Genomic DNA, 18,959 nt, shown 5'->3' on the forward strand with positions numbered 1-18,959 from the left:
AGTTTATGGAGTCTATTTTATGTTATTTCAGCTTTTTAATGTTTAATGGAAGAAGTTAGACATTCATGGCAGAACTTCATTAAACCTTGCTAGTTTGATTTCGAGTGTCCTCCTTTTTATGCTTTTACCATGTTGGCGTTATCAGACCATTTACAGCAGAGGTTCTCAAACTGGGGGGCGGGCCCCCCTGGGGGGGGCAGCAAAATGATTGGGGGGGGGGGGTTACACATGGGATTGGGAAAATGTAGCAAACAAACTAATGTTTTGACAGTTTGGGCTCTTGGAAACATTCTGGTCCACACTCCAGACCACTAGGTTACAGTAATGCACCAACTACCAACCGCCAGAAATATAAAGAAGAAGAAGAAGAAGAACAGCAGCGATTACTGAAGTCATGGAGGAGGGAGATATGGAGAAACAGGTAACTGGGATGAAAGATATCTTGCTCTTCGTTTAACAGTAAATGTGTTTCTTAGTACATCTTCCTCACATCTATGATGTTATGAGTATAGTAAGGTACATAGTTTATATATATATATATATATATATATATAAACTATGTACCTTACTATACTCATAACATCATAGATGTGAGGAAGATGTACTAAGAAACACATTTACTGTTAAACGAAGAGGCAGATATCTTTCATCCCAGTTACCTGTTTCTCCATATCTCCCTCCTCCATGACTTCAGTAATCGCTGCTGTTCTTCTTCTTCTTCTTCTTTATATTTCTGGCGGTTGGTAGTAGGTGCATTACTGTAACCTAGTGGTCTGAGTGTGGACCAGAATGTTTCCAAGAGCCCAAACTGTCAAAACATTAGTTTGTTTTGCTACATTTTCCAATCCCAGTGTAACCCCCCCCCCCCAATCATTTTGCTGCCCCCCCCTAGGGGGGCCCGCCCCCCAGTTTGAGAACCATCTGCTGTAAATGGTCTGATAACGCCAACATGGTAAAAGCATAAAAAGGAGGACACTCGAAATCAAACTAGCAAGGTTTAATGAAGTTCTGCATGAATGTCTAACTTCTTCCATTAAACATTAAAAAGCTGAAATACATAAAATAGACTCCATAAACTGTATTTTCATCATGGAATTTTACTGGAATTTTATTATTTATTTAAGTTTTTTTCCGGTATATTTGAAGCATTGTCTGGCATCGCAGCTGCTGTTACATTATCGTTTTCGTTTTTTTTTCTTTACGTTTTTTTTAAACTATTTTTTCATAATATAAAGTTTTATTTTAATAACTCAAATTTGCATGATTTTTCCATAAAGTTTTATTTTTATTATTTAGTATGCATGTCATGCTAAAAAGTTATTGTTTTGATTTTAATTTAATAGAAGCTACTTTTTTGACTTATGACAATGGAACAAACATACAGTTTGCTTTTAATTTATTTATTTTAAGTGTGTGTCCTCATAAAATTTATTTGGCTTTCATGTTAGTTATCTATGCAAGTCATTCAAGAGGGCTGAATTTGCAGTTTTCCCAGCTCTGCTTTTACTTACTCCAAGCTTAAAGGCTGCCAGCTGTTTCTGATGATATTGAACAAACATGTCTGAGATTATAAGACCTTGCAAAAGTGTTGCAGATAAACTTTTTATTTTTTACCAGCTCTGTCATAACTGAGTAAAAAGCTACTTGTTAGAGTTTGCAGGGTACACTTTGCACCAAGGTAATATCACAACTGGAAGCAACTTTGCATTTTCTCTTTGATCCGCAGCCAGACAGAAGCAGCCAAGTTACTGTGAGTCGCGCTCCACCTCCGATCATGCCAAAGCTGCAAAAGAGCAGAAGGAGTCCCAGGAGCTGTTCATAAGATCCGATCAGTGTCACATGAATGGATGCAGCTGACCCACTGGAGAGAGGAATAGTCTTAAAATTCCCTGTAATTATAAATCTAAAACATGCCGTGCACCACGATATGGAGATTCAGCAGCGAGGAAAAGTTCTCACCCTGGTTTGTTTTATTTGGGTGATTTCATCATTTGGAAGGGCACTAGATTACTTATAGCTCTCCTCCATGTGGGCACAGACAAAAAATTAGGCCATGACCCAGTTTCAGAGCAGCTTGCACAAATGTTAGATATGCACAATGTAGGGCAGTAAGACAGGCCTGAAGAAACTGTACATACCTGTATGTAGCTTTTGTATCAATAACAAATCTCACACAATTTAAGTATCTGTATTTATTTCAGTGGTTAAACGTTTACAGCAGTGTGTATACAGTCCAGTGTATTACAGCATTTATATTTACTGTGGCATCAGGATTAAAACCGACCAAAGTTCACACTTGTTAATGCAATATTATCTGTAAAACCTTTGTTCATATAAATTACAGTCATAAATGTATCACGTTCTATTCTTTATACATGGAGTCATCTACAGTAAAATACATTTACATCAGAATCTAGAGGAATATAATATACATGCTGCAGCAGCAACCATTTTAAATTACAACTAACAACTTATCTATAGAAAACAGAAGGATCTTTAACATGTCATGTGCCACTGAAAGATTTACACTTGTATGATGATTATAGTGGTCCACTAACAGCAGATTTCAGCCCAGGTTACACTGGCTTCGATGCTCTGTCATCGCACCGTTACGTTCTGTGTTATTAGCTTAAAACAACTTCATTTAACTGGTCATTATCGGGGACAAAGGTTTATAAATTAGTATGGGTAAATTGAAATGTGTATATTTCTCACACAGGTGGTAACTGACAGAAAAATCTATCTAGTATGTTTGTCAGTTGTAGCTTTAAAGCACACAAAATGTTTTTTATGTTTATTTATTTATTTTTAATATTATTATGAAATGTCACCAAAAGTCAAACGTGTTTCCAAATTTTTAACATTGTGTGTTTCAGCAATACTGGGGATGCAAATCTTATAAAACACAAAATGTCATTTTCTAAAAGACTCAGATTGTAAGCAGCCAAACTCTCAAGTTATTTTTATTTATTTTTTTTACATCAATGTTGCTCAAAGAGTAGGAAATAGTGCATTAGTCGGGACTATTTTTAAGCAAATTGATACGTCGGGTCAATATTTACAGCAGAAAAATGGTGTGAGTGAGACTGACTATGATCATGTAAGTAAATAAGAAACACGTCACCCTGTGACGCACTCAAATTACAGCTTTATAATAGAGCCTGAACACAAAATGGCACGTTTGGTTCTGGGAGATAAATTATATCAGGATTTGGCCAAACTCACATCTAACTTGTGAACAAAAATAAGTAGTGCATTATACGATGAATTCTTTAATTTTCTGTCATAAACTGCTGTCAGATGTTTGTTGACCACATGAACAGAGCTACATGTCAGCCTTTGAGAACAAAAAAAGGCCTGTGATACGTCCTGATGTGTCTCAGCAGCAGAATCTGCACTAAGAAAAATTCTGACTACATGAATGAATCTTATGCTGCTCTCACAGTCTAAATCAGGGCTCTTCATCTCCAGTCCACTGTCCGCAACTTTTAGATGTTTCCCCGCTTCATATCACCCGAGGGGTGCACTATGAGGCAAGTTCAGCACAGCCAGTGCGTTCTTTATGTTAACTGGTTCGACAAAAAGTAAACCTTCATTCAGAGATTACAGCAGTTGTTACCATGATTTTTCTTGTTTACCAATGTTTCCTTTTTTAGGTTGCATGTGCAAATAACCTGGATGAAATTGCACTTTATTTGATGCAAAACCCTGCACAAAATAATAAAAAATGATGTATGATAATTATAGAAAACAACACAACTGCTGCAATAAAGACAACAGAGGAATGCTGCTAGTTAACAAATTAACAATTTTATTATCTGCCTGCTGTTTTTTTGTCATGACAACTTCACATCAAGCTCTCACATTTATAACTTGATAAAAGTGCATTTAGCTTTGACAGTGACCAATAATAGCATGGAAATTACAAATGTCATTGACCAAATCAAAGCTCATTTTTATTAATTGAATATTCTCTAACATATAATACTGGAATAGTTGAATTCAATGGAAGGATGTGGTTTGCCATGAGTAATCTAGCCAGGTTAAAATCAAACAACCCTGCCTTCATGACAGACATAGCTCACTAAGACGTTGACCTCGATTCGTGTGTAATACCTCTGGCTCTACTTACTGATCATTAACAAACTTATTTAATATGCGAGGACAAGCTGTTGAGGATTTAAATCAGAGAAAACACCGGGACACATCTAAAACCTGATGGTAGTGGTCCCCGAGGAGTTGAAGAACTCTGGTCCAAGAGAGATTCTGGCACATCTGTATAAGAGTATTGTTCTAGTATTTCTTGAACCTGTTGTCACGACTTTAAATTGAACTAAAAGGCAGTTACATGAAGCATAAAGTAATTCTTTCCACAAAGTTTAAAACTTCAGTGTAGAAAAACTGTGTGAACTTCTATCTAAAGACTCTAATCGGTTAAAAACCTCTTTAGATTAAACATGCAAGTTAGCATCAAAAGCTTTGCACTGTCTTTAGCATGCAAAAGAAAACTGCAGAGTTTAGGAACCACACAAAGAAAACCGTTAGAACTGTTTTAGCACCTGCATACTACTCATAGGCCCCACATCTATCTAGACTTAAAACAATAATCCCCAAACTTAAAAATGCTGATATGCACACTTGCCACATGGACTTTTTACAGTAAAAAAAAACAAAAAACAAAACAAAGAAAAAAACAACAAAAACAAACAAACAAAAAAACGGGTTAGTCTTCCCCTTTTAGTTTCTGTGTGACACATTTGATGCGGATATTTTCCCGGAGGTTGCGGAGACGTGCGCTACGACTTGTGATTTCCTCCACATAGATTTGGGGAACCAGCCCCTCTCCCCGTCCGACAGCCTGATGCCCTCCACCCAGCCTAGTGAAACGCATCAGCCATCAGACATCAAATGCACCATTACACATTTACAATTTCTAGACTCTTACCATCACTTGTAATGGTCTTAGCATGAAGAATGTCAGCTTTTTCCAGTGTTAACTCATCATGCTCTTGGGCCTGATAGCTCTTGATGCACTGAACCTGGGATATATCTACAAGAAAAGACATGAAGAAAGGATGAATGAATAGTTTAAGTGACTTACATTGAGCCACTGTAGATCTATAGATCTTTACCAACCGTCATTTTCACTGGCTTGCTCGATGTCTTCTAATGGGTCGGATGGAAACATTGCAGTGATCCACCTCTGCTTCCCGCTCCTTGGCACACATGGAATCAGCGAGGGCTGAGTGTCAAATAAGTGACTGAAGCATCATTGCTGACAAGTGATTTGACAGTGAAGTAACTCACTCAGTGTGTGATTTAAGCAGAATCTGATGTTTGAGCTGCTGGCCTTCACACAGCTGCAGGTGGAAGATGAAGCCTGGGATGCCCTGAAGCTTCTGACTGAGATCCTTCACTTTCAACTCCAATCTTGGCATGTACAAACACCATGAACTTCCAAGTACTGTAAAAGAGAGAGAGATGACATTTTAATTTCAGTATGAGTAGAAAGAAGTACATTTCTTCACCTGCATTTGACACTGCATCTTTAGAATCACTGCATGCACAACTGCCATCAGTTGAAGGTTTTTCGTGTTAGTTCAGCCCATTCTTGTGTATGCAATATTTATTCAGCATCTTAAGGTATTTATATCATATTTGCACTAACTTTAAACTGACCATGGCCAGTTTCTTTCTTTGCAAATAAAAACTTTCAGAAGATTTTTTAACCCTTTGATGCATAGTGTCCACTACAGTAGACACATATTTAAAGACTGTTTTCAAATGTATGCATGGGTGTGGATTGTACATTAGCAACTTCATTGAACATTAGTGAGTCACCAATACCCTGCCACGTATAAAGAATAACTACATTTGATATGGTATATATAATACATTGTAATTACCAAGTTTGCCTCAGTAATAAACAGGACAAGAAAATGATACAGGTGTTTTTATAGAAAATTTATATTATATTAATATGACAAGATATTATTTTATAAATGTTTTCATAGATAAAATAAAAAAATCAACACAATGAGTAAAAGTTAAAATAAGATTAAAATACAGAAAAGTATCAATGTGCATGTCTGTAGAAGTAAAACATTTTATTTATAAAAATGTGGTACTTTTGTAATAATTCAGCACCAGAGGGTTAAATTAATGTTAAAACTTCCATTGATTTGCATGAAATTATCACCACCAGTAAAGGTAACTCACACACTGACTGAGGTTACATGCACAATTGAAATGCATCAAGTTCATGGTTTAAAACTGGCAGATCGGACCTCGTCTCACAATGCATGCACAGGAGGAGAACTAAGTTTGTGACTGAAGCATGGCACAATTATATATATATAATATATATATATATATTTAAGAATTGTGCCATGCTTCAGTCACAAACTTAGTTCTCCTCCTGTGCATGCATTGTGAGACGAGGTCCGATCTGCCAGTTTAAACCATGAACTTGATGCATTTCAATTGTGCATGTAACCTCAGTCAGTGTGTGTCAAGTTGACTTGACTGGTGGTGATAATTTCATGCAAATTAATGGAAGTTTTAACATTAATTTAACCCTCTGGTGCATGAATTATTACAAAACAGTACTACATTTTTATAAATAAAATGTTTTACTTCTACAGACATGCACATTGATACTTTTCTGTATTTTAATCTTATTTTAACTTTTACTCATTGTGTTGATTTTTTTTTATTTTATCTATGAAAACATTTATAAAATAATATCTTGTCATATTAATATAATATAAATTTTCTATAAAAACACCTGTATCATTTTCTTGTCCTGTTTATTACTGAGGCAAACTTGGTAATTACAATGTATTTATATATACCATATCAAATGTAGTTATTCTTTATACGTGGCAGGGTATTGGTGACTCACTAATGTTCAATGAAGTTGCTAATGTACAATCCACACCCATGCATACATTTGAAAACAGTCTTTAAATATGTGTCTACTGTAGTGGACACTATGCATCAAAGGGTTAAAAAATCTTCTGAAAGTTTTTATTTGCAAAGAAAGAAACTGGCCATGGTCAGTTTAAAGTTAGTGCAAATATGATATAAATACCTTAAGATGCTGAATAAATATTGCATACACAAGAATGGGCTGAACTAACACGAAAAACCTTCAACTGATGGCAGTTGTGCATGCAGTGATTCTAAAGATGCAGTGTCATAAATGCAGGTGAAGAAATGTACTTCTTTCTACTCATACTGAAATTAAAATGTCATCTCTCTCTCTTTTACAGTACTTGGAAGTTCATGGTGTTTGTACATGCCAAGATTGGAGAGTTGAAAGTGAAGGATCTCAGTCAGAAGCTTCAGGGCATCCCAGGCTTCATCTTCCACCTGCAGCTGTGTGAAGGCCAGCAGCTCAAACATCAGATTCTGCTTAAATCACACACTGAGTGAGTTACTTCACTGTCAAATCACTTGTCAGCAATGATGCTTCAGGTCACTTATTTGACACTCAGCCCTCGCTGATTCCATGTGTGCCAAGGAGCGGGAAGCAGAGGTGGATCACTGCAATGTTTCCATCCGACCCATTAGAAGACATCGAGCAAGCCAGTGAAAATGACGGTTGGTAAAGATCTATAGATCTACAGTGGCTCAATGTAAGTCACTTAAACTATTCATTCATCCTTTCTTCATGTCTTTTCTTGTAGATATATCCCAGGTTCAGTGCATCAAGAGCTATCAGGCCCAAGAGCATGATGAGTTAACACTGGAAAAAGCTGACATTCTTCATGCTAAGACCATTACAAGTGATGGTAAGAGTCTAGAAATTTGTAAATGTGTAATGGTGCATTTGATGTCTGATGGCTGATGCGTTTCACTAGGCTGGGTGGAGGGCATCAGGCTGTCGGACGGGGAGAGGGGCTGGTTCCCCAAATCCTATGTGGAGGAAATCACAAGTCGTAGCGCACGTCTCCGCAACCTCCGGGAAAATATCCGCATCAAATGTGTCACACAGAAACTAAAAGGGGAAGACTAACCCGTTTTTTGTTTGTTTGTTTTTGTTGTTTTTTTTCTTTGTTTTGTTTTGTTGTTTTTTTTACTGTAAAAAGTCCATGTGGCAAGTGTGCATATCAGCATTTTTAAGTTTGGGGATTATTGTTTTAAGTCTAGATAGATGTGGGGCCTATGAGTAGTATGCAGGTGCTAAAACAGTTCTAACGGTTTTCTTTGTGTGGTTCCTAAACTCTGCAGTTTTCTTTTGCATGCTAAAGACAGTGCAAAGCTTTTGATGCTAACTTGCATGTTTAATCTAAAGAGGTTTTTAACCGATTAGAGTCTTTAGATAGAAGTTCACACAGTTTTTCTACACTGAAGTTTTAAACTTTGTGGAAGAATTTACTTTATGCTTCATGTAACTGCCTTTTAGTTCAATTTAAAGTCTGACAACAGGTTCAAGAAAATACTAGAACAATACCTCTTATACAGATGTGCCAGAATCTCTCTTTGGACCAGAGTTCTTCAACTCCTCGGGGACCACTACCATCAGGTTTTAGATGTGTCCCGGTGTTTTCTCTGATTTAAATCCTCAACAGCTTGTCCTCGCATATTAAATAAGTTTGTTAATGATCAGTAAGTAGAGCCAGAGGTATTACACACGAATCGAGGTCAACGTCTTAGTGAGCTATGTCTGTCATGAAGGCAGGGTTTGTTTGATTTTAACCTGGCTAGATTACCATGGCAAACCACATCCTTCCATTGATTCAAACTATTCCAGTATTATATGTTAGAGAATATTCAATTAATAAAAATGAGCTTTGATTTGGTCAATGACATTTGTAATTTCCATGCTATTATTGGTCACTGTCAAAGCTAAATGCACTTTTATCAAGTTATAAATGTGAGAGCTTGATGTGAAGTTGTCATGACAAAAAACAGCAGGCAGATATAAACTTGTTAATTTGTTAACTAGCAGCATTCCTCTGTTGTCTTTATTGCAGCAGTTGTGTTGTTTTCTATAATTATCATTACATCATTTTTTATTATTTTGTGCAGGGTTTGCATCAAATAAAGTGCAATTTCATCCAGGTTATTTGCACATGCAACCTAAAAAAGGAAACATTGGTAAACAAAGAAAAATCATGGTAACAACTGCTGTAATCTCTGAATGAAGGTTTACTTTTTGTCGAACCAGTTAACATAAAGAACGCCTGGCTGTGCTGAACTTGCCTCATAGTGCACCCCTCGGGTGATATGAAGCGGGGAAACATCTAAAAGTTGCAGGACAGTGGACTGGAGATGAAGAGCCCTGATTTAGACTGTGAGAGCAGCATAAGATTCATTCATGTAGTCAGAATTTTTCTTAGTGCAGATTCTGCTGCTGAGACACATCAGGACGTATCACAGGCCTTTTTTTGTTCTCAAAGGCTGACATGTAGCTCTGTTCATGTGGTCAACAAACATCTGACAGCAGTTATGACAGAAAATTAAAGAATTCATCGTATAATGCACTACTTATTTTTGTTCACAAGTTAAGATGTGAGTTTGGCCAAATCCTGATATAATTTATCTCCCAGAACCAAACGTGCCATTTTGTGTTCAGGCTCTATTATTAAAGCTGTAATTTGAGTGAGTCACAGGGTGACGTGTTTCTTATTTACTTACATGATCATAGTCAGTCTCACTCACACCATTTTTCTGCTGTAAATATTGACCCGACGTATCAATTTGCTTAAATAGTCCCCGACTAATGCACTATTTCCTACTCTTTGAGCAACATTGATGTAAAAAAAATAAATAAAAATAACTTGAGAGTTTGGCTGCTTACAATCTGAGTCTTTTAGAAAATGACATTTTGTGTTTTTATAAGATTTGCATCCCCAGTATTGGCTGAAACACACAATGTTAAAAATTTGGAAACACGTTTGACTTTTGGTGACATTTCATAATAATAATTAAAAATAAATAAATAAACATAAAAAACATTTTGTGTGCTTTAAAGCTACAAACTGACAAACATACTAGATAGATTTTTCTGTCAGTTTACCACCTGTGTGAGAAATATACACATTTCAATTTACCCATACTAATTTATAAAACCTTTGTCCCCGATAATGACCAGTTAAATGAAGTTGTTTTAAGCTAATAACACAGAACGTAACGGTGCGATGACAGAGCATCGAAGCCCAGTGTAACTGGGCTGAAATCTGCTGTTAGTGGACCACTATAATCATCATACAAGTGTAAATCTTTCAGTGGCACATGACATGTTAAAGATCCTTCTGTTTTCTATAGATAAGTTGTTAGTTGTAATTTAAATGGTTGCTGCTGCAGCATGTATATTTATATTCCTCTAGATTCTGATGTAAATGTATTTTACTGTAGATGACTCCATGTATAAAGAATAGAACGTGATACATTTATGACTGTAATTTATATGAACAAAGGTTTTACAGATAATATTGCATTAACAAGTGTGAACTTTGGTCGGTTTTTAATCCTGATGCCACAGTAAATATAAATGCTGTAATACACTGGACTGTATACACACTGCTGTAAACGTTTAACCACTGAAATAAATACAGATACTTAAATTGTGTGAGATTTGTTTATTGATACAAAGCTACATACAGGTATGTACAGTTTCTTCAGGCCTGTCTTACTGCCCTACATTGTGCATATCTAACATTTGTGCAGCTGCTCTGAAACTGGGTCATGGCCTAATTTTTGTCTGTGCCCACATGGAGGAGAGCTATAAGTAATCTAGTTGCCCTTCCAAATGATGAAATCACCCAAATAAAACAAAACCAGGGTGAGAACTTTTCCTCGCTGCTGAATCTCCATATCGTGGTGCACGGCATGTTTTAGATTTATAATTACAGGGAATTTTAAGCTATTCCTCTCTCCAGTGGGTCAGCTGCATCCATTCATGTGACACTGATCGGATCTTATGAACAGCTCCTGGGACTCCTTCCTGCTCTTTTGCAGCTTTGGCATGATCGGAGGTGGAGCGCGACTCACAGTAACTTGGCTGCTTCTGTCTGGCTGCGGATCAAAGAGAAAATGCAAAGTTGCTTCACAGTTGTGATATTACCTTGGTGCAAAGTGTACCCTGCAAACTCTAACAAGTAGCTTTTACTCAGTTATGACAGAGCTGGTAAAAAATAAAAAGTTTATCTGCAACACTTTTGCAAGGTCTTATAATCTCAGACATGTTTGTTCAATATCATCAGAAACAGCTGGCAGCCTTTAAGCTTGGAGTAAGTAAAAGCAGAGCTGGGAAAAACTGCAAAATTCAGCCCTCTTGAATGACTTGCATAGATAACTAACATGAAAGCCCAAATAAATTTTATGAGGACACACACTTAAAATAAATAAATAAAAGCAAACTGTATGTTTGTTCCATTGTCATAAGTCAAAAAAAGTAGCTTCTATTAAATTAAAATCAAAAACAATAACTTTTTAGCATGACATGCATACTAAATAAAAAATAAAACTTTATGGAAAAATCATGCAAATTTGAGTTATTTAAATAAAACTTTATATTATGAAAAAATAGTTTAAAAAAAAAACGTAAAGAAAAAAAAACGAAAACGATAATGTAACAGCAGCTGCGATGCCAGACAAATGCTTCAAAATACCGGAAAAAATTAAATAAATAATAAAATTCCAGTAAAATTCCATGATGAAAATACAGTTTATGGAGTCTATTTTATGTTATTTCAGCTTTTTAATGTTTAATGGAAGAAGTTAGACATTCATGGCAGAACTTCATTAAACCTTGCTAGTTTGATTTCGAGTGTCCTCCTTTTTATGCTTTTACCATGTTGGCGTTATCAGACCATTTACAGCAGAGGTTCTCAAACTGGGGGGCGGGCCCCCCTAGGGGGGGGCAGCAAAATGATTGGGGGGGGGGGGGTTACACATGGGATTGGGAAAATGTAGCAAACAAACTAATGTTTTGACAGTTTGGGCTCTTGGAAACATTCTGGTCCACACTCCAGACCACTAGGTTACAGTAATGCACCAACTACCAACCGCCAGAAATATAAAGAAGAAGAAGAAGAAGAACAGCAGCGATTACTGAAGTCATGGAGGAGGGAGATATGGAGAAACAGGTAACTGGGATGAAAGATATCTTGCTCTTCGTTTAACAGTAAATGTGTTTCTTAGTACATCTTCCTCACATCTATGATGTTATGAGTATAGTAAGGTACATAGTTTATATATATATATATATATATATATATATATATATACACACACACACACACACACACACATCCACAAACAGCAAGATGAGTGCCTCTCAGCCTTGACACTGACTGCTGAAGCTGAATGATGTACTGCCAGAAATATGTCATGTCTTTCATTACTTTTTTCTTTTTCTTTTGTAAAGTTTTATTCCAAGAAATCTAGTTTGCTCTGTTTCTCTCTTTGTAATTAATTTGTAATTTAGACCAGTGTTTGCCAACCCATGTGTTGTTAACTTAACTTTGGCTTTATCAAAGGGCAGGACTCAGCTATTATACATTATTTATGGTGAGAATCTTACTTTTGAAAGCATAAATCAAGCATAATTTTACCACGAGGGGCGGCACGGGATCCGTAGCTTTTTAGTATTTGCATGAAAGGGGTTCTCAAGAAAAATAGGTTGGGAACCACTGAATCAGACAATTATATGCTAATTTAAGATTTCAAGCTATAAATTAAGTTTCCTTATGAATTTGTTATTATAATAAAGGTTTTACTAATGCACCCATAACATTTTTAGTCTATTTTACCTCTGTTTTTCTGACCCTTTATTCTACAACTCCTCAAAGTCATATATAATTTTACAAACATAACACAGTCTAACCTGTTGAAGCTGAAACATCCAGTTCTGATAATCGTCCAGGCAGGTGCAGGAGACCTGCAGAGGCTCCATCAACTCACCTATGACAAAAACATTGATTATATGAAGTGAGACTGCATTTAGTTTAGCCCATTCAGTCATGTGACAAAAATACAGTTGGCCAGAAATGTGTTGATGTCATATTGATACATGTACCTATGAGGTCAAACTCCAGCCTTCCAGGCAGGGCGGAGCGCTCCACAGCTTTGATGCTGTGACGGGCCAATCTGCCCTGTAAGAGAAAAAAAATGAAAGAAAAACAGGTATTCAGGAAGTTGTGCAGGTACTTCTACTTTAAGTGTAATTATATATTAACAGTGCAGTAAATAATTAATTTTTGCTACTCAGTGGAAAACATTCAGTGATGTAGGCAGCTGGTTTGAGTTACAAATCTTCCACCCACGCTTGGTGTCATGTGACAAAAGAACAAGCACAGTGTAATGATTATTTGGACCCAAAACTGTGCTGCAGTGGCTGAGGGGGTGTTATTATGGATTTTTCCCGTAGACTGATTTTACAGTACCTCATATTTTACATTCAGCCTCTTGCTGTCAACAGACAGCAGCAGCACATCTTGAGGAAAGAGAGCCATCAGTCGTTCTTGGAGTCCCTGCCAGATCAAAACCAACAATGACTTGAGTTGAAATACTTCAGAAAAACTACTCAAGAAAACTAAAATGGTATGCTCCATCAAGCTCTATGGGCTATTGAACATGTTTGCATGAGCAACAATTTGCATTTTAAAGAATGACCGCAGTTAATTTAAACATGGGTCTGGTTCACGTTGTTTTATTCATCATTTCTGGGAAGAATACCACCACAGTCCAGTAGTTAACTGCCCCAGACATAAACCATGCACACTCACTGTCAATATAAAATCACCAGTTAACCTAACATGCATGCTTTTGGGTTGTGGGAAGAAGTCAGAGTATCTCTTTGCATGCAAACTCCACAAAGAAAGGACCCAGCTGAGATTCAAACCAGAACTAACCATCATACCATATTTAGCTCTTAAAGTCCACCTTTATTTAAATTAGTTTAGGAAGTCTGATACAACACTCTGTTTATCATCTAACTACTTGTGTTTCTAGCCTCATTAGATCTTTATTGAAGCAATGTGTATCATGATTCAATCAAAAGAATTGTTAAATACATGAGCTGATCCCAAGATAATCCTCCTCCTCTGTATTTCAGTATCTTATACATTGTGTTTGACATACATTTTAAAGACGGTCATAAATTGTTTTGGTTAATTTAACATACAGTATATAAAACTACATAGACTCCAGTTCTGTGTTGCTCAAAGTCTCCAAAAAAACAAACAAAAAGACCCTGTTTTTTCCTACCTGTCTCTGTGTGTTGATGATGTGAACAAGAGAAATGTATCCTGGCTGACCCATGTGCTGGATGGGCGAACCCTCCCACTGCCTTATTGGAGCTTGCAGCAGGTATTGTTTCAACTCTTCTCTTTTCCAGTGCTCATCACACGGTAACTAGTACAGAAACATGAACAAAAGATTAACTATGAATTAACTAGACCCCTTTCTTTATGCACAGTTGTAACCAGGTGTGTAACAGTAAGACATCACCAGGTAGGAGAGAGCACAGTGGGACGGACTCATCGGCTGCATCATGGATTTGTATCTTCTGTCTTCTATGAGCTGTGTCCATCTCTGTAACTCTGCAGCACTGGAACATATGAACATCTTGGAGTCCACCACTGCACCTAGATGAAAGATTAAACATAAATCATGCTCAGTACTTTACAATGTTCTACTACAGATTAGCTTAGCTAGGTAATTTCAACTGACTCACTGCTAATCTCAAACATGTGTGGTGAGTGGGATGCAACAGGGTCCAGGGAGACAGCATGGAAGGAAAGTCCAGAAAGGGGAAGAATGCCCTGCAGGACAAGAGAAAGTTCAGCTTCCTTTGGATGTTAATGCAAGCAGTCCCCACGAATAAGAAATAAGATTGATGATTTAGTCAAATTTCTGAAAAATGTTTAACCTGCACCCATGTGCTTGGTTGCAGAAAATAATACACATGATGTCCTCACCGGTTGGCTAACAGCAACATGAATGTGTCCTATCATAAACTGTAACAGACATATTTAAAAAAATACCTCATATACGAAGTCTTGTCTGGAGTGGTCAAGTGAGAGGATCAGTAAGTGAAAAGAGAACAACACCACGAAGCGTTCTGTGGTTTCCTGTGATGACAAACATGACAACCAGTTCCACAATTACACCATGTTTATCTACTTTCTCTCTGATCAAACACTTCATCAGCTACATTTAGAAGTTTTTTTAAAGTCAGCAGAAATTAGACTTACCTTTTTCAGAGAATGATGTCAGAAAAAAATTTGATTTATTGTGCATTTTAAAGATCTGCATGAGTCCAACAGGCTACTGTTAAACCCAACAAGCTCTGAATTTTTACAGAATTTTAGGGTTTGTCTGCACGGCTTCTTTTTTATGTTGCCATGTTACCTGTGTGTAGCTGTTGTAGAGAGACAGCAGGGAGGAGTTTATGATTTCTCCATACATGTGTGCAGGTTGGCCTTCCCAGCCCTTGATTGACTGCTGGGAGTAAATCCTGTGGTGGAGCGCCTCGATGCTCCTGCCCCACAGCACCATCTACAGACAGAAAAAAATGCATGAGCCCATAGCTGATATTACAGACAGTTTCAAATAGTAGTCTATGGATTTATTCCTCAACAGCCCCCAAACGTTTCTAGTAGCTGCTCAGTTTCCCATTTTCACCCTGCCCCGCAGTGTGAGTCTGGCATTACACAGCAGGTGTTATTTTTTGTACTGGTTTTGTACAAAATTCATGAACATCACTCATTTTTAAAGAAAAAAAAAAAAAGAAAATTCATTATTCTGCAGGATGTATTTTTTTAATCTGTTATGTAAATTTTTAAATGTGTGAAAACTCATGCTTGTGTGCCAGTGACTCCTCCTAACTTTATTTCCTCTAAAGTCTGAATCACACCAAACAGGGAATGAAAAATGTCTCCCTTTTTGTCATGGAAATTCCTACAGTGTGTGTGCACACACTACAACTGGCCTTAACACAAATAACATAGCGGAAACTATTGGTATTCATCAGATCACATCTTGTCTCAGTCTGCTTTGGCACTCAAAAGTGTCAAAGTGGCCGCAGCTGAACAACATGGTGTGATCTGTGTGTAACGAGCAGTGTGTTACTTGATGCCTTCTTCCTTAACACAGATACGCATAGCACAGGTTTACAGTGACCTCCTGTCCAAGGTGTTGTATTGAAGGTTTGCGCTGTAGTGGTGGCGGCAGCTGCTGCTCATCTCTGCTGTTTCTCACCGACAGCTGAAGTCTGGTTTCTCCCAGACTCCACACTCTGAAAACAAATGCATGTACATTAAAACACACCATCAGACATCAATGTCACGTAGCAGGAGCCAGTGCTGAGCACACAGTGCCGATGCTGGCTTTGTGGTTTTTTTAAAAGAACAGATGTGGGTTCAGATCTGGCGCTTTTTCTGCAGTGAGAAATGTTTAAGTGACTGGTTGCTCTGCAGGGTCAAAACAATTTTTTGTAAATTTTTGCTTGTTTTTGTTTGCGAAACAGGTGCATGCTTTGGCAGACTACCCCCCAGGTTGAGCCAAAAAGAAGATAATTAAGAATGAACAGAATTAGAGTTCAATATCAATGATGTCGGCACTCCCCCTAGCCAACCAGCAGCAGCCAGACATAATCAGATTATAATAGTCAGACTGGAGACAGACCCACATGCTCACCCCTTACTGCCACACTTTGTAGCTTTTGCACACTAAAGACATCAATGCTGCACCAGATTAATGCAGAATATCATAAATTAATATGAGGTGTTACAAGTGTATTTGTAGATTAACAGTGCCACAACTCTACGGACAAACCGAGCAACCTTGGCTTTTATGGATAAGAGAATTCTTAAATAAAGCAAGTCTTATCTCCAGAGAGTAAAAAATATCCTGCAAAAGCTGACACTATAAACCTGCATAATTAAAACAGTAAATATGAAAATAAACCACAGCATGACAACAATGACTCAGTTATACTGATGGTTATTGAACCAGCACTAAAAATCTTCAAATGCAGCTCTGACAAATATGTTGGAACAGCAAATAAGCACAACATGCTTAGAGAGGTTTTATTTTTAGATAAAATACAGGCAGACCCAGAACTGTGGCCTTGTAGGTGGAAGAGGTTAAGCGAACTGATATTTCATCTCTGGGTTCCTGTCTCAGTTGATGTACCTTTTTATAGATTCTGACAGAAAAGTTATCAAGATTAATTTCAGGTAATCAATATGTTGCCCTTAATACATAAGAACTTATTGGTGCCAGTCATGCATAGATTATATAAGTGAGTTTATGTATTTATTTGCATTACTGTTTGTGTTTTGGACACTTGTAGATGCAGCTTATTATTGAATATTGTAAATATAATATTATATTATTGTACTAAGTATTAAATCTGCAACTTGTTCTTTTGTGACCTTAAAGATGTCTTTCCAAGTTGTCAGTTATGTTTATCAGCAGTGTCGCCAATAGATTATTATTTTCTGTCCTAAAATGGTCAAAACCAGAATGTCATGTGTGATCATGGCTATGGATATTTCTGTATATTCGGATCATGAAACACATCTACAAACATGCAAGTTTAACTGTGCATCTTAAAAAAGACACATCTTTGTTGTTACAGATCCCAGTCATACACGGGCCGCAGTTATTTGCTGAAATAATTAAACAGCCGTAGGAGCAGTGGCCTAGCTTGTGATTAACCTATTGCTAATCCCCCAGCACCAAAGTGAGCATGGATTTGTCCTGCCCTTACTCAGTTTTAAACCTCTCCACGCTCCTGCCATTGTCTTATAGTAATCTGCTAATCACATCAGTGCAGCATCACTAACTTCTCAAGTTTATGTTGAGTAAATAGGAGCCAATTAGTTCTTCTGTGTTGTTTTTGCTTCTGGGTTCTGATGAGTAGGAATCCCACACATTGTTATTGTTATGAAGGACTTTTAATTCACTAGAGAACTTTAAAATTCAAGAACTTTAAAGTTTTATGTCTGGAAATGCATCATGTGAGAATAAACATTCCATATGTATATCCTCAAAACTAAATAATATGCTTTTGCTTACCTTTTTTAAACCTATTATGCAGGTGTCTATTGTCTTTTATACAGTTCACTTCCAAAAACACAGCAAATGAAATGCCACAGAAAACCACAGTCCTCTCTTTTTCACTTCACAGACTGTCACCACTTCCTCCTTCAGAACTCACAAAGCCGCATGTAAACATTTAAAGTAACCTAAAAATACAATCTGGATAAATAAGCCACTGAAAATCATATTTTCTATGAGATTATGTCTTTTTTAGCTATTCTTACTTCCACTGTAATATATTATTCCCAACTCAAAGCAAGTTGGCAGATGTGTGAATTCACCTCCAGTTTCTTTCTATGTTTAAACAAATCTAAACTTTCTACACACAGCTTGTATGTGTGCCTTACCCTAAATTATCCCCTGAGAGTTCCAGGAGTTCGATCTCATCCGGGCCCACTTCGTCCACTCCAGTATGCCTCTGGGTCACACTGCAGCATCCCATGACCGATGAGGAGTCTGTCCCTCTCAGCCTCGTCTCAGCCTGTAGTCCACACACTGAGCACCATCTGCCGAGGCAGTCATCCAAACAGTTTGTGTGTGTGCCACATTAAAACCAAAGAGATAACATAAAAATAGGGGGGTAGTTGGGTTTAAAAGAGGATATTGTAATGAGGAGGAGGAGGAGGCAGGGTGGCTAAGCTCTAGTTTCCCTATTTGCCAGAATGTAGTATATATTTCTGCAGAGCCCAGAAGGAAAAAATATGCTGAAGCGCTTCAAAAGATTTGAGGATAAAAGTGTCAGGCTTTTGTCGAGTTGCAGCGTAGTAGTTGTTCCTTCCTTCCTGTCAGTTGGCTGTCTACAGAAGACTGCGCAGCTTCCTCACTTTGGTTATTTTACTCTATACCCATGCTGTGAATCTGCTGACACGTCAGCATAACAAATAAATTCTGGCTGT

The 18,959-nt window shown here is 37.3% G+C and overlaps 2 protein-coding genes and 1 long non-coding RNA gene across 5 annotated transcripts in view; 1 reads left to right on the top strand and 2 right to left on the bottom strand.

Annotated features, from left to right (window-relative positions):
- arhgef19 (Rho guanine nucleotide exchange factor (GEF) 19) overlaps positions 1–10,574 on the top strand; it is a 31,735-nt gene extending 21,161 nt beyond the window's left edge. Inside the window, exons 13-16 of one of the 3 annotated variants that reach the window (XM_042003212.1) lie at positions 7,275–7,433; positions 7,526–7,605; positions 7,692–7,796; positions 7,866–10,574. In XM_042003212.1, the coding sequence (XP_041859146.1) occupies positions 7,275–7,433; positions 7,526–7,605; positions 7,692–7,796; positions 7,866–8,020 (499 nt within the window). In that variant the 3' untranslated portion in view covers positions 8,021–10,574. Of the gene's footprint in view, positions 1–2,104; positions 2,133–7,274; positions 7,434–7,525; positions 7,606–7,691 lie in introns of those variants that run through there. The other 2 variants (XM_042003213.1, XR_006012409.1) reach the window with 2 other exon arrangements.
- On the bottom strand, positions 4,824–5,423 carry LOC121651213. Its single transcript, XR_006012410.1, has 4 exons — positions 5,308–5,423; positions 5,137–5,216; positions 4,946–5,050; positions 4,824–4,877 (listed from the first exon to the last, which is right to left on the bottom strand). It is a non-coding gene; the product is annotated as an uncharacterized LOC121651213 (long non-coding RNA).
- Positions 10,575–18,895, bottom strand: LOC121651212. Its single transcript, XM_042003216.1, has 11 exons — positions 18,411–18,895; positions 16,138–16,252; positions 15,367–15,513; positions 15,000–15,086; positions 14,690–14,777; positions 14,464–14,600; positions 14,221–14,367; positions 13,398–13,484; positions 13,031–13,106; positions 12,839–12,915; positions 10,575–11,025 (listed from the first exon to the last, which is right to left on the bottom strand). Exons 1-11 carry the CDS (start codon positions 18,503–18,505, stop codon positions 10,894–10,896), a joined length of 1,188 nt encoding a protein of 395 aa, XP_041859150.1. The 5' UTR covers positions 18,506–18,895; the 3' UTR covers positions 10,575–10,893.
- Positions 18,896–18,959: the final 64 nt, after the last annotated feature.

The sequence above is a fragment of the Melanotaenia boesemani genome, chromosome 13, assembly GCF_017639745.1.
Source record: "Melanotaenia boesemani isolate fMelBoe1 chromosome 13, fMelBoe1.pri, whole genome shotgun sequence".
Lineage (NCBI taxonomy): Eukaryota > Metazoa > Chordata > Actinopteri > Atheriniformes > Melanotaeniidae > Melanotaenia > Melanotaenia boesemani.